At 40.4% G+C, this 13,825-nt stretch overlaps 2 protein-coding genes across 2 annotated transcripts; both read left to right on the top strand.

The window, feature by feature from the left end:
• Positions 1-1,635: 1,635 nt before the first annotated feature.
• LOC139422184 (homeobox protein Hox-B8a) lies at positions 1,636-6,480 on the top strand. Its single transcript, XM_071173343.1, has 3 exons — positions 1,636-1,725; positions 3,780-4,665; positions 5,396-6,480. The coding sequence occupies exons 2-3, from the start codon at positions 4,242-4,244 to the stop codon at positions 5,707-5,709; spliced, it is 738 nt and encodes a 245-aa protein (XP_071029444.1). The 5' UTR covers positions 1,636-1,725; positions 3,780-4,241; the 3' UTR covers positions 5,710-6,480.
• Positions 6,481-7,574: 1,094 nt separating this feature from the next.
• LOC139422183 (homeobox B7a) lies at positions 7,575-12,887 on the top strand. Its single transcript, XM_071173342.1, has 2 exons — positions 7,575-8,065; positions 12,008-12,887. The coding sequence occupies exons 1-2, from the start codon at positions 7,654-7,656 to the stop codon at positions 12,265-12,267; spliced, it is 672 nt and encodes a 223-aa protein (XP_071029443.1). The 5' UTR covers positions 7,575-7,653; the 3' UTR covers positions 12,268-12,887.
• Positions 12,888-13,825: the final 938 nt, after the last annotated feature.

Raw genomic sequence — 13,825 nt, 5'->3', positions numbered from 1 at the left:
AAAGGCAAACTCCTGGATAGAGTAAATAAAATGTATAAAATCTGCATCATATGCCAGATTGTCATACCAAATCTGAAATTACTATGATCGTTGCAACCTCTTTTTGACAATCATTACCACTCGTCACTATTTGCTACCACTATGAGGCCTACAATTAGCCTAGCTCTACGACACTTTTCAAAGAAAATACCATAATTATAGGCTACAATTAGGCCAAACAATAATAACCAGAGATGAACGAATAGTAATAAGTAAAATGTATATAATACTGTCTCTAAATTTATTTGGCATTTAAATCTCTGCAAGCTACACTTCTCAAATATGTGCATAGTCAATGAATGTTTCTATTCATACAGATTTGTATTGTGAGCAAGTTTTTTAAAGTTTTTTTTTTTTTGGTTGACAGGTGAAACAAAAACCAAAAACCAACAGAAATAACATAAATGCCCACCCCTCCGCTTCCAACCCACAGGACCTGCTTAGATAAGTACACATATTAAAAATCATGACGTTATACTGCCAAGGGTTGTAGTCCATAAGTTAATATTCTCTACTTTTGCACCATGTAGTCGAGAGATCATATGAACAAATGTTCCAGGAGTACCCTGGGGGCAGAGAATACAGACAGGGGTTGAGTTTGTCTTCATCTGGGAAGATTTTTTGGAGTCGCATAACTCATATGGGCTAAATGAATATTATATTGTCTCTAAATTGCTTTGACTTCTCAATCACGGCAAGCTAGACTTCCCAAATATGTGCGTAGTCAATGAGTGTTTCTATTCACATTGTTGATTATGTTTTTCCATCAACTTTGGCAAAAGTATGGAAATGATCATTTCCTAGCATGAGCTTGAGTCAATGTTCTTAAAATAAATATTCGGATCATTCTTATTTTCGAATATGGTTGAAGCATAATTTACCCTCGTGTTTACACGTCATTCGTTTTTAGAAATAATGAATAACCTCACTTGCCATATGATTACAAAGTTACATAAATGTTTGAACATTTTCGTGTTTTTATTTTTTTTCCTTACAGAATCTCAAATTATATGTTTAATTTGTTGTCTGCATATTATCAAATGCAAGGTATGCTTTCTACTAGGTAGATAGCTCATAGTGTAACAACTGAAATGAAACAAATATGTGTTCTATTATTTTCCACAATATGTAGGCCCATGTACGGCAGCTAATTATTTCTTACAAAAATACGTTTATAGGCTACATATAGATATTCCTCAATTGATAATGTGTTGTCAATTAAATAGACCTACATAATTACCCATTTTTAGCTATATTAATTAATCTAGACGGCATTAGGCCTGTGTATAGACTAACATGTCTTCAGACTGTCTTCAGACTCAACCAGAGGAACAGCCCTTGTAGCCCATATGTTTTTTTTTTGTTTTTTTGTTTCGAAATAAGGCCTATACTTTCACTGTTTAGTTGTGAAATACCTTCATTATGTGAGTGTATGTGTCGTATTTTATAGAATCATAAACTGGTAATAATCTGAAATCCCTGCGGCACACCTAAAAACGGCCTCTTGATGGCGATGTTGGTCCACGAAAGAAAGCCTCCACTGTGTTGTCTGCCTATCCGGAAGTCCTTAGAAAACTCAGACATGCCACTTACACCACCTAAACGTGGGCCAAGAGAGCCTCTTGAAGATATTTTGAATGGCGGCAAGAAGATTAATATAGGCCTATATGTTTCTCCTATATTATGGTAAGATTTCAAATAAAGGCCTATGTATTTGGATAGTGAAATAGAAGCGCATTGACAATGATTTTAACTATTTGCTTGCTTCTTCAGAAATGTTATTAGCCTAGAAATAATTTATTTGCCCTAAAGCACTTATATAGAGGGCACAGCTCTTCTGAGAAGATTATATAGCCTACTAATTTTAAATAATGTATCTTCTGTTGGTTTAAAGTTGTTGTCCATGACTTTGGGAATAATTATTCAAATCAACCGAATGTTGTGAAGGTTTTTATGATTTATTGTTATTCGACTGCAATATGTTATACTTTGTAGTACAACTATTATATTCATTATTTTTAATCGAAAAACGCTGTTCATATTGATGTTTTTCATAATGTAACGAAATATGGAAATAAGAGACTCGTGCTGTAAATCGTCATACTAGATGTAAAATGCCGCTAAATTGGGTTCAACTCTACATTGGTAACGCTTTAGCGCTGTGAAATATGTTTGAATTTACATTAGAACCCCCTGATATGTAAAGGATAACATTTCATTCAGTGTAGCTAATTTGAAAGTTCGTTATAATTCTAATATATAGCTAATTGGTTTGGGTTAGAACCTTTATTACAATTGCAGGACACTCCTTAACGTAACCTATCGTGAATGCACATGCTATACAATATGAACATGGCAGACAAATTGTCCTACTGTAAATTGGACATTCACATGACATATATTTTATAGTTTTCCAAATACACGGTAAAAGGGTAGTCCTCATTCAGTTCTTCAGGTCTCCTTTGTCAATAATATGTTTTAAAAATGGCAACGGTTACATTTGACAGTAGCCTAGCAGGGCTAATACCTGCATACGCACACTAGGAATAAAATAATGCACATAAAATAGATATTTTCTCACATCATTTCAACAATCCTGAACATATAGGCCTGTATCTTACATAATATCGGAAAACTGCATAACGCAAGAATAACAAAAAGTTACAATTCGTTTGGCTCCTACACTACAATGTAAGTCATATATCGGCTAATATAGCCTAACTAAGAAATGTTATCATAATCTTAATTATCTAGGCTAGTTGTCCTAATACCAGAACTCTGAATAAATGCTTGAAGACACTCCTCCTTGGCTTCATTTAGTAAATGCAAACTACGTTCAGCCTATTTCTTAAACCAATCGCGTATAGACAGGTCTATATTCTCTTTAAAACTGATTTTAGTCCCAATCCTAACAATATTTTCGTTTTTATGAGGTCATTAACGAACACAACCTTTCCACAAATTGTCCCCTCGTTAGTTATTCCAGAAAATACGTCTAGGGGTTAAAATATCAGCTTCTATAATGACAGTCCGTATGGAAAACACAACTAAAATGACAATGAAATACTTGAATATTTCTGTATCGGTGAAATTGCTCCAAGTGAAGCATTTATGGCTTTGGTCGTGGAACCTCATAAAATCCTAACAGCTTTTTTGATGCTAGGTGTAAACAACAAACAGCCTCAGCGTTTATTGCATTTTATAGTTTGTTAAACCATTTACAACCACTTTCTCCATTATACCACGAGTGGCGCGCCTTCCAGACATCACATCTTTATGAATATCATATTTATAAAAATACGATAATCAAAATGTTAAATCTGACTACCTCATTTGTTCTCAACAAGCCTCAGACGCTGGTGCCGAGGCTTTGACAAGTTGTTTTAGAACTGCAATTACATTTATAGGACTTGTTAAAACTGATACCAATTACATCGTGTACTTTCACAATTTGCCAGGGCGACCCTGACATTTTCGAAAAAGAGGAACCCACCTCGTTAGAATTTAGAAATGAATGAGTAGGCTATATGTGCATCCCTTTAGGTTGACCATTAGCCAGCCTACATGCTAAAAATCAATCTCTTTAAGAGAGGTTTTTAGAGTGGGTACGTTGGGGTGGGGGGTGCTCTGTATTTGATCTGATGCGAAGCGGCAGATTTCTCATTAACTTACCCGCTTGAATATATTAATGCGCATATTCTCCCCTCCTCTCTCCCTCGACCCCCCTCTCTTTCCCTTAGTCCCTTGCTCCCTCTCCGTCTCTCTCCCTTTCTCTTTTTCTCCCTTTTTCATTCTCTCACTCCTTCCATATCAGAAGCCCGCAGAGCAGAGCAGTGTCCGTGTGGGATGCGAGAAGCCAATGAGATGAGGACCCGATAATAGATGCAAATTATCGTGAAAAGACACCGCAAAATATGAAACAACTCATTTGCAGCGGAGTAAATCACAGAAAACTGTTTGTGAACTGGCACCTCATACCGGAATTGTGATGCAGGAGCATTTCAGTGGAGACGATTTTATGGAATCGGCATGATTGTGGCTCCAGCTATTTAGATTGAGTGTTTTGAAATACAACATCGGTCCATATATTGCGAACTAGCTCGGGTTCTTTTTTTTTTACCCAAGAACTCGTCAATTGCCTTCCTCTCGAGCTCTTGAGTCTTTATAATCACAAACAACAACAAAACCAACAACAACAAAAGATGAGTTCATATTTTGTCAACTCTCTCTTCTCCAAATACAAGAGTGGAGACTCTTTACGTCCCAATTATTACGAGTGCGGGTTTGCGCAGGACCTTGGGAGTAGACCCACAGTAGTGTATGGACCAGGCACTGGAGCAACTTTCCAACATCCCCCTCAAATCCAGGAATTTTACCACCACGGCGCGTCCACGCTCTCCAGTGCCCCTTACCAACAGAGTCCCTGCGCCGTAACATGCCATGGCGAGCCGGGCAACTTCTACGGGTACGACGCTCTCCAGAGGCAAACCCTTTTTGGACCCCAGGACGCGGATTTGGTCCAGTACAACGACTGCAAGCTAGCGGCTGGTGGCATCGGGGACGAGACGGAGAGCACTGAACAGAGCCCCTCTCCAACGCAGTTATTCCCGTGGATGAGACCGCAATGTAAGTCAGAGCTAAAACTGAAACACTGCTTGTGGATATGCATAAACAGAGGGGAAGGGATCAAATGTTAAACCTTACACCATCCGCAAGTAGGGCTGAGGTACATTTCCTGTGTTTAAAAGGAGAGAGACAGTGCTTTTATGGTTATATGGTGTCCAAAACTTGCGAATCACTTTACAGTTTAATGACCCCGCCATATACAAGAGAGAGGGGAATAGAGAGGAGAGCAAAGCTTTTCTCTCCGTGTGCGAGCTGGCCCGCAGCTGATTCTCTTACTTCTCACCCCGGTTAAAGTTTTACTACTCGCTTTTACGACTTACAGTGGTCTCTGGGATTATTTCGCTACAAGGTGGCCATTTCCCACAGGTTAGGCGCTTTATAGCTTCACCTAATGCATTGAGTATCCTATGTGTGGGCGTCAGACATGATTTACTTTGGATTTGACTTCATATCCTATGAATGTGTGGACATTGAACATCCAATCATTTGAATTGTATTGCAGTGCTGATAAGTCACTTCAAGTCAATCTAGGTTTAAGTAACCTTTGGGATATAAAAACGAGTGGATTTTATAATTGATAGCTTCACTCTGTAGGCCGAAAGACAATAACAATTGCTTATGGGGATATTGGGGATGGAGATAAGAGGATCGTATTTGTGAACTTGTATAGGCTATTCGTAATGGCTATTTGTATGTGTTCTTCAAACATGTCCCCTCATTTTGCCAACAGCTGCCGGACGAAGGCGAGGCCGACAGACTTACAGCCGTTACCAGACACTGGAGCTAGAGAAAGAGTTCCTATTCAACCCCTACCTGACCCGCAAGCGGCGAATCGAGGTATCGCACGCCCTGGGACTGACCGAGAGACAGGTCAAAATCTGGTTTCAGAACAGGAGGATGAAATGGAAAAAGGAAAACAACAAGGACAAGTTCCCCAGCAGTAAGACAGAGCAGGAAGAGATCGAGAAGGAGAAACGACAGAAGGAGCAGGGCGCGGGGACACACTCATCCGGGGAAGACTGCGACAAAGCCAAGCAAATGTAAGCTATAGGGAGACTGGGGGGTCAAAATCAGCACCGCGGAAAAGGCAGCGAGAGCGATAAGGAAAGAGGAGCCAGCATGTGGTTTTGTCTCGGAAAATGGCAGTCTTTGGCTAGTCGTTCAAGGTTTGATTCAATCGATGGGAAAGTCTCCTGGCGGTGACAAAGGACAGGACCATTCACATTGTGGTTGTTGGGAGACAAAACGAAACATTTGAACGGGAAATGAAGCATTTGTACTTTTTATCTGCTGTTGGAAAGTATTATTGTGTTAAAAATAGCGTCCTTTCTTTGTGGAACATTTATCGTGAAAAAAAAAAACATTTTTATTGTTAGAATTTTGACATTAACAATTATCTTGGCAGCTGTATAGTTTTTAAGTTAAATTGTGCAATTTTTACTGTTCTCACTTCAATGTTATGATGATGTAGAGAATAATGAATTCCAACAACATGAAACTGCCTATTTATGCTGTAGGCTATCCTCTTTTTACACTTGTCCTTCCTTAGTTCGTTTTGATTGATGGTATTTTGTTGTCTTCCTTATTTGGGTAAGCATGCGCACAGTGCAAAAAAATAAAAAATGAATAAAAATACAATGGAAATAAAAAAGGATGTCATGTGACCCCTCGTTTAAACAGAATGTGTACTCTAGGCTACTCGTGAATTAGTTTGTGGGGACTTGATGATACGCTTTATTGTTCTTCATCACTTTGTTCTATTGTCTAAACCTGGAAACGGCGGAAGACAGAGGACACAATAAAGTTTACAAGCGAGGATCTGTGACATCATTGCTGTTCTCTGCTTAATTTCCTCTCAAGGTGTGAATCCCAATAGCCACCGTCACCACACAGACTGACTCAGCCAATTAGTAATCTCACCCAAAATGACACAAGTGCATCAAAACCTTCACCAAACCAATAACTATTTATGGATACTAGGTGCATACATCTAACCATGTAGGATGACGCATGGTCAGAATTGTGTCGTACATGTTCATCTCCACACAATGTTGACGTAGATAAGGCCGTGGCATGTGGAACCACACTGTAAAGGCTGGCTAAATCATATGACCCACTTCAGAAGAAAACGTGATGACATTTCACTTCCAATAACAGTCACATTTATGTTGAGTTTTATTGGAGAAAGGAAAGAGAAAAAAGGGTGCATAAAAGCACCTGTGCGCCAGGTGAATCCTGTCAAACACTGCGATAGGGTGGTAAGTGGCACGAGGCGACTCGAGACAGCTCCTGGCCCCCCTGTTCCGTAAAAGCAAAAGTACTTGTGTTGTCCAGAGCTTCTCTGTCGTGCTGGAGATGGTTGCTGTCGACAGAGGGATGCTCGAAAGCAGAAATTCTTCCAGAACGGGCCCGAGTGGGCACCACTGGTCCACGGACAAAGTTCAGGCTGCGTGCGCAGAGACCAGGATAACAGACAGAGGAACTTGCTGAGAGATCCCACCCCTGACAAGGATAAGTAAAATCAATATGCAAACAAATAAGTTTTTCTTATTTGTGGGGTAGCTAACGAGAAGTTGAGGACATCTGTCTGTATACATTCATTTGGATATTTGTAAGGATCAGGCCTTTTTACCATTGTGCATCGCGCAATTGTGCACCGGGTGATTACATAATATATTCTATTGACCATCGATTTGTTTGTTCTAGTTAGTTCCCTGATTGGAGTTAGGCCTACCGTTCGGCGTACAGTGAATAGACTGAAGTATTTTATTTGTATGGTCAGTGGTGCACTTTTTTTCCACATTAGCTGAGCTTGTAGGAAGCCCTGTTGTTATTGGATGAGTTTGTATCACATGGCCCTCGTCACGTGGCCCCTGAGGAAAAAGGGGTGATTTTTGGTGTAAATCTAGACTGTAATTCTGTAATATATCACAGTACCTCGTAAAACCGACAGTAAAACCTCCCGGCCTACAAATCACCGGTCAAATTATGAGTTCATTGTATTATGCGAACGCTTTGTTTTCCAAATATCAAGCTGCAAGTTCGGTTTTTCCAAGTGGGGTCTTTCCCGAGCAAACTTCTTGCGCCTTTGCGTCCAGTTCACCAGGCGCCAGCAGCTATGTCTCGGGCTCCGGCGGCGCAGGCTTCTCCTCCTCTTCCTCCACACTGTCGGGACTGTACAATAACGCAGGGAACATGCCCACCCAAACCCGAAGCATGTATCCCTCTGCATATGGGCTGGGCACCGGCTCTCTGAACATGCACTGCTCCCACTTTGAACACCCCGACCTCTCCATGATTTGCTCCGGTGGTGACCCGTCCAAAGTGTCCAGCTGCGGTAAGGCGGAGCAGAGACAGAACGAGGACAGTTTACGGATCTACCCCTGGATGAGAAGCTCAGGTACGTGAGCTTAAAATGTATGTTTTCAAAAGAAGAGGAAGGGAGAAAGGAATGGGGCTTTGCTCCCACCTAATAATTGCGCTAAACGGTCTTTAAACAGTGTCGTTGCGAAGTGGCCAGAGCGACTTCCTGAACTATGCTTTACACCGCTTTGCCTGCGCAGATCTTTTATTGCTATACGACCTCAATAAAACCATAATTTAAGACATCTGAATATTCATTAGGCGGTATTGTGTTAAAACAGAGAGAGGGGGCGTTGGATTATTTTACTCCGTCCTCGGGTAGAAAGAAATCACTTTCTGTTGTCACTTTCTGCATGATTTCCTGGTCCCTGCCCTGTGTTCACTGGCTTATATTAGTATCGCAGAAATGCCTCCGAATGTTGCAAACACCCTAAATAATACGATGCTAATAGTTGGTTAGCTCTTGGTTTGCGATGTTAGGTTGTGTTGTTTTGTTATAGAAACGCCATTGTCTAACATTCTGAACTGGCTTGTTGAATAGTTTCAGTGGGCCTTACAGCTGCCTACTGCCCACCCAGCAAACAAGTAAATCTAGTCTGAGAAAATGATGCTCACAAAATAGCAATTCATGTTACGCCACTGTTAGATTAAGTGTACTGTCAAATAATGTGTGTAAGTGGCTGTGTAGCTGTGGTATATGTCTGTGCGCGCGCCTGCCTGTGTTTGTGAGGTGTGCGTTTTACGCACTCAAGGAGGCTGAACAATTACACACCATCAAGGAACAACAACTTTCAGTGCGCGCGGCTCAAGTGAAAAAGTGTCTGACAACTTTTTGTCTAATGATTTTCAGTAACCTCTCAAGGCCTTGGCTACTGCTACCACAAACTTCCTATCAGTCAATTGTCAATTTAGTGCTCCCTTCTCTTGTTAGCCTCTGGCGTAAAACGTACAACATCATAAATCGTTTTGAAAATGATACGTCCTCATTAGCAGGGCTTTTGACATTTACTAGCAGGTATTCGTTGCCACACGTTTTCTCATAAATTTACAAGTTGGGTGTAAGCTATTTATGTCCTTGTGTGAAATATGCGTACTTGAAAAAAAATCCTCATGGAAGCGTGCTCATGCCTGGCATGTCTGACCCTCTTTGCCAGCCTACCGCTTGCTAATTTGGTTATAGGAGCCACCAAAACCTAATTTAGATTTTCAAGTGTCATTTAATGAGGCACCTGGTATAAAGAAATACGCTTCAATGGTGTTTGCAATAGCTAAGACTATTCATACACAAATAAATATAACAAATCAAGACATTGCTCAAGTTGACTAGTGACAGGCCGTCTCTCTCTCTCTCTCTCTCTCTCACACACACACACACACACACACACACACACACACACACACACACACACACACACACACACACACACACACACACACACACACACAGTCTTGTACAACTAACCTCGTGGGGGGACACAATTCACTCCCATTCAAAATCCTATTTTCCCTAATCCCTAGACCTAAACCTAACCCATACTCTTACCCTAACCCTAATCTTAACCTTAACCCTAACCTTAACCAAAAAAAACTCACCTTAACCCTCAACCTAACCCTAGCTTCTAACCCTAACCCTAAAACTAACCCTAGCTCCTAACCCGTAACATAATTCTAACTCTAACCCCAAACCCCCTAGAAATAGCATTTGACCTCGTGGGGACTAACAAAATGTCCCCAGTTAGTCAACTTTTTGTTTGTTTACTAATCTTGTGAGGACTTCTGGTCCTCAGACAGACAGACAGACAGACAGACAGACAGACAGACACACACACACACACACACACACACACACACACACACACACACACACACACACACACACACACACACACACACACACACACACACAAACAATCTTTCAGAGATGAGACTTGCTAAAAAAATATATTTTCCTGACATGTTCATCGGCGTGGCATGGCCTAACAATGAATTTATATAATTTAATTTAGATGAGTTGTTTAACTAGCCTATATGAGTGTGATGTTTCAGCCTAACAAAGCAAATATTTGGTCTGGAAATACACCCACTTCCCTATAACTTATCCTCAAGCAAATGTCACTTTATAAATAATACCCTTATCAAATATAGTTTATAGATAGTAACCCCCCCCCCCACACACACACACTTTCAATGTCTTATACACTGGGACGGGTGTGTAGTAGACTATGCGCGAGCGTACTAGAGGGCCTCTGAGAGCACAATGCTCGCCCTTGTTAAAACTCCTGACAAAACTGCGATTCACGGAGAAGAATTCCAACCAAGCCGTTTCTCTCTGCTGAAACACAAATCACTGAGGACACCATAGGAGAGAAAAATATAATCAATATGAACACCCCCCCCCCCCTCTCTCTCTCTCCCTCTCTCGCTCTCTCTCTTTCCCTCCCTCTCTCCTTCCTCGGCGGGCTCCCCAGACCTCCAAACCTCCTCCTGTCTCATTTCGAGCCAGTTTCACCCAGAATGTGACACGTCGCCAGAGAGGAAATGAGAACCACACCAGTGACCACGTCGTGCAATAAAACCCCACAGTGCAGCAGCTCAGCTCAGACTCCATTAGATGTCTGCCTTGAGCGGAAACGGGAGGAGACCCGTCCCATTCGCATCGTATGCGGAACTTTTGGAAGTAAAACCCCTTGTGTATGTCAACAGGGAGTGATCTTGTTTTGCTCCTCGCTCATATGCCATCGAGGTTTATTCGAGAAGGCCCTACGCCCCATTACGAGATAGGGGTTCTGTTGTGTGGTGGAGGTTATGTTGTTGAGCACATCAAAACACCCATTTCTGTTCCAAGGCAATGGAATGTTAGGTATTTTGTGCGAAAGGGAAATGCATGAATACACAGCTGAGCATTTTCAGCTGGATTTCATGGTTTTATAGCCTACTTGTATTTGAATGATACGGAATGATACTGTATATCAGTCCATATAGCATTACAGAGTTATATTAATTGCACCATGAATGTCAATGAAAAGTAAGTGGCGCTAAGTTCGTTTAGATACTTTACAAAATATAATGTATTATGCATATGATGGAATAGGAAACCTATAGATTACCTAAGATGGTAATACTAAGCATGTAAAGGCCTATAGTATCTCATTACAAATATTGCTTATAAATTACTTTTCTTTTCTTATTATTTTCATGAAACGTTGCTGGATTCCAGGGCAAAATGACACTAAGGATTTGTGGTAGGCCTATAGCTATACAGTCAACGCTATCTGACCAAGAATACTAATGGAAAAAAAACACATTTCTGATAAGTGATACTTTTTTACTAGAATTCCGTAACAAAATAACAGTTCAGGCATATACATCCGCTTCCCTCTCACTACCCCACGGTTATACCTGCGGGGATTGTAAAACTGTTTACTGTACACTCTTAAAATTAGTAGTGGGAACAGCTCGTTAAATGTAACTTTTAGGTGTTTATATTTGCTCTGCAACATAGGCCACTACTGAGGTAGCACAACAGATGCACTACATTTGGCTCAGCTAGATTCAGAAATGTAATTATTTCCAAACTATGACAAAGATTTTCCCAGTTGCCTTTTAACCTCTGAGAAGATAGTAAATAATAACAATATCCTCTCCACAACTAATCCTTCGAATCATATCATCTTCAGAAATATAACTCAATTGTTGCATTTATTCGGCAAATATCACAACATTTCCTTCCACTGCACTTATGCTTTCCATGCACGTTTATCAAAGCTTTGTTATTTAGTTTTAAAAAAAACTAACGACAAGCTATGGCCTATATGCCTACTCTTTCACAATAACAAAAAACAGATTCGATCTAGATAGAGCATTCGATTTCATTAAATTTTTTACTATTTCAGTTTGCTGAGGAAAAAATTAAATATGTTTCCGCTCAATTTCTGTCTGTTCGGTGTTCTCACGCAAGCTCTGCCTCTGTTATATACAGGTGCAGACAGGAAGCGAGGTCGACAGACGTACACGCGTTACCAGACGCTGGAGCTTGAGAAGGAGTTCCACTTCAATCGCTACCTGACCCGCCGAAGACGCATAGAGATCGCACACGCGCTGTGTCTGACGGAGAGGCAGATCAAAATCTGGTTCCAGAACCGGAGGATGAAGTGGAAGAAGGAGAACAAGACGCCTGGCCGGAGCTCCCCTGCAGCCGAACCGCCGGGGGGCGAGGAGGACGAGGATGAAGACCAGTAGCGACGGTGAATGGACGGTGAAAAGACTAATGAGCACTACATGAGACTGATATTATATTAAAACCGTAGGGGAAAACCGCGTCCCCCCTATTCTTACACTGAGTTAAACATACAATACTACCTATAAGATTAATGCTTAATGTAGCCTATAGCCACGTCTTGTGTTGTTAAAAGTACAGTGAAATTGTATAAAGAAAAAAAATACTATGATTTCTAAGCGATACTAAATAAGCTATTGTTGCTTAAATGTTGATTTAGGTAAATATTATCTAGTTCTTTGGCATAGACCGTAATATTGCAAAACTCTGGTTGGGAAAACTAGCCTGTATGCGAGAAAAGGGATCGGCTTTGTAGCAGTTTGGCAACTCTAAGGTCATCCTTGTTGTTATATTTTCATTCTCTGTCATCTTGTGATCTTCTGGATGTATATTTTATGACTTGTTGTAAGGGCTTTTACCCCTATGTCAAATGATTTTACGTATTTTCTTTTTATTCTTGAGATGTTGGCCTACAGTGGACCACGATATGTAGGAATTTGTATAATTTCGTGTTGTGAGGAACTATGTGTTATTCAATTGCACACGTGTTCTGTCAATAAAGCAAACAGTAATGAATTACAAATTATTTTAGTTTTTTATTTATCTTGGATTGGGTGTGTGCTACATTCCTAAATGCTTAGGCCCTATATGTTTGTAATACATAGGCATATGCGATGGGCGATGGCCTATCGAGGAGGCTTAGGCTATTTGTTGAATCAGAAATAATATTCTTATCGAAGATTAAAAAAGAAAAAGACAAACGTTAATATGTATGATGGTTCAATGACTAGGCCTAGGCTACATGTACAGCTGTAGGTGATATTTCTTAAATGAATTTCACCAAATGAGCCTACATTAAGCATTTTGTTTAACAAGACCTTTGAAAGCACAATCTTATCCGAATTTTGTCAACTTTTTGTTACGCCCATTATCACATTTTGTTGATAGTAGGCTAGCCTTCCACTGACAGGCTAGTCTGGTGAAATAAATAAATAGGCCTATTCATTTGTAGGCCTAATAGCAATGTGTTATCATTTTCATTTAATATTATTTTGAATCTATCTTTATAAAGACAAGGTAGCCTAACCTGTTTAATTTATAATGCAGCCCAATGTTTAATATTGATAATAATAGGGATACTGGCATTGCTATGAACAGCCTGTCAGTATCACGATTTCGATCCTGTTTAGTTTACTGATGCAAGCGTTTGAATTATTTTGAATATTTAGTTTAGTGGTATATATTTTAGGCTAACCTATGGATGTTAATTATACCCGTTTGCCCTGGAATTTTTGGCTATAGTCTCTGCCTTGGTTCTGTGCATACAACACTGACCAAGAGAAGACGTATATTGGGGGTTGTAACTAATGCGTTTATTGCATCAATGAAAGACCGGAAACCACCATAAAAGTAACCAAAAAATCAACAAAATGGGAAACAGGCGCTTACGAAAACGTCTGCTCATGTGCCAGGATTGCAGACCCTGCAACAATACCCGTCTTCAGAGTTTAGTCTTTCCAT

The sequence above is a fragment of the Oncorhynchus clarkii genome, chromosome 12, assembly GCF_045791955.1.
Source record: "Oncorhynchus clarkii lewisi isolate Uvic-CL-2024 chromosome 12, UVic_Ocla_1.0, whole genome shotgun sequence".
Lineage (NCBI taxonomy): Eukaryota > Metazoa > Chordata > Actinopteri > Salmoniformes > Salmonidae > Oncorhynchus > Oncorhynchus clarkii.
This window is presented reverse-complemented; position numbering and strand designations above follow the sequence as displayed.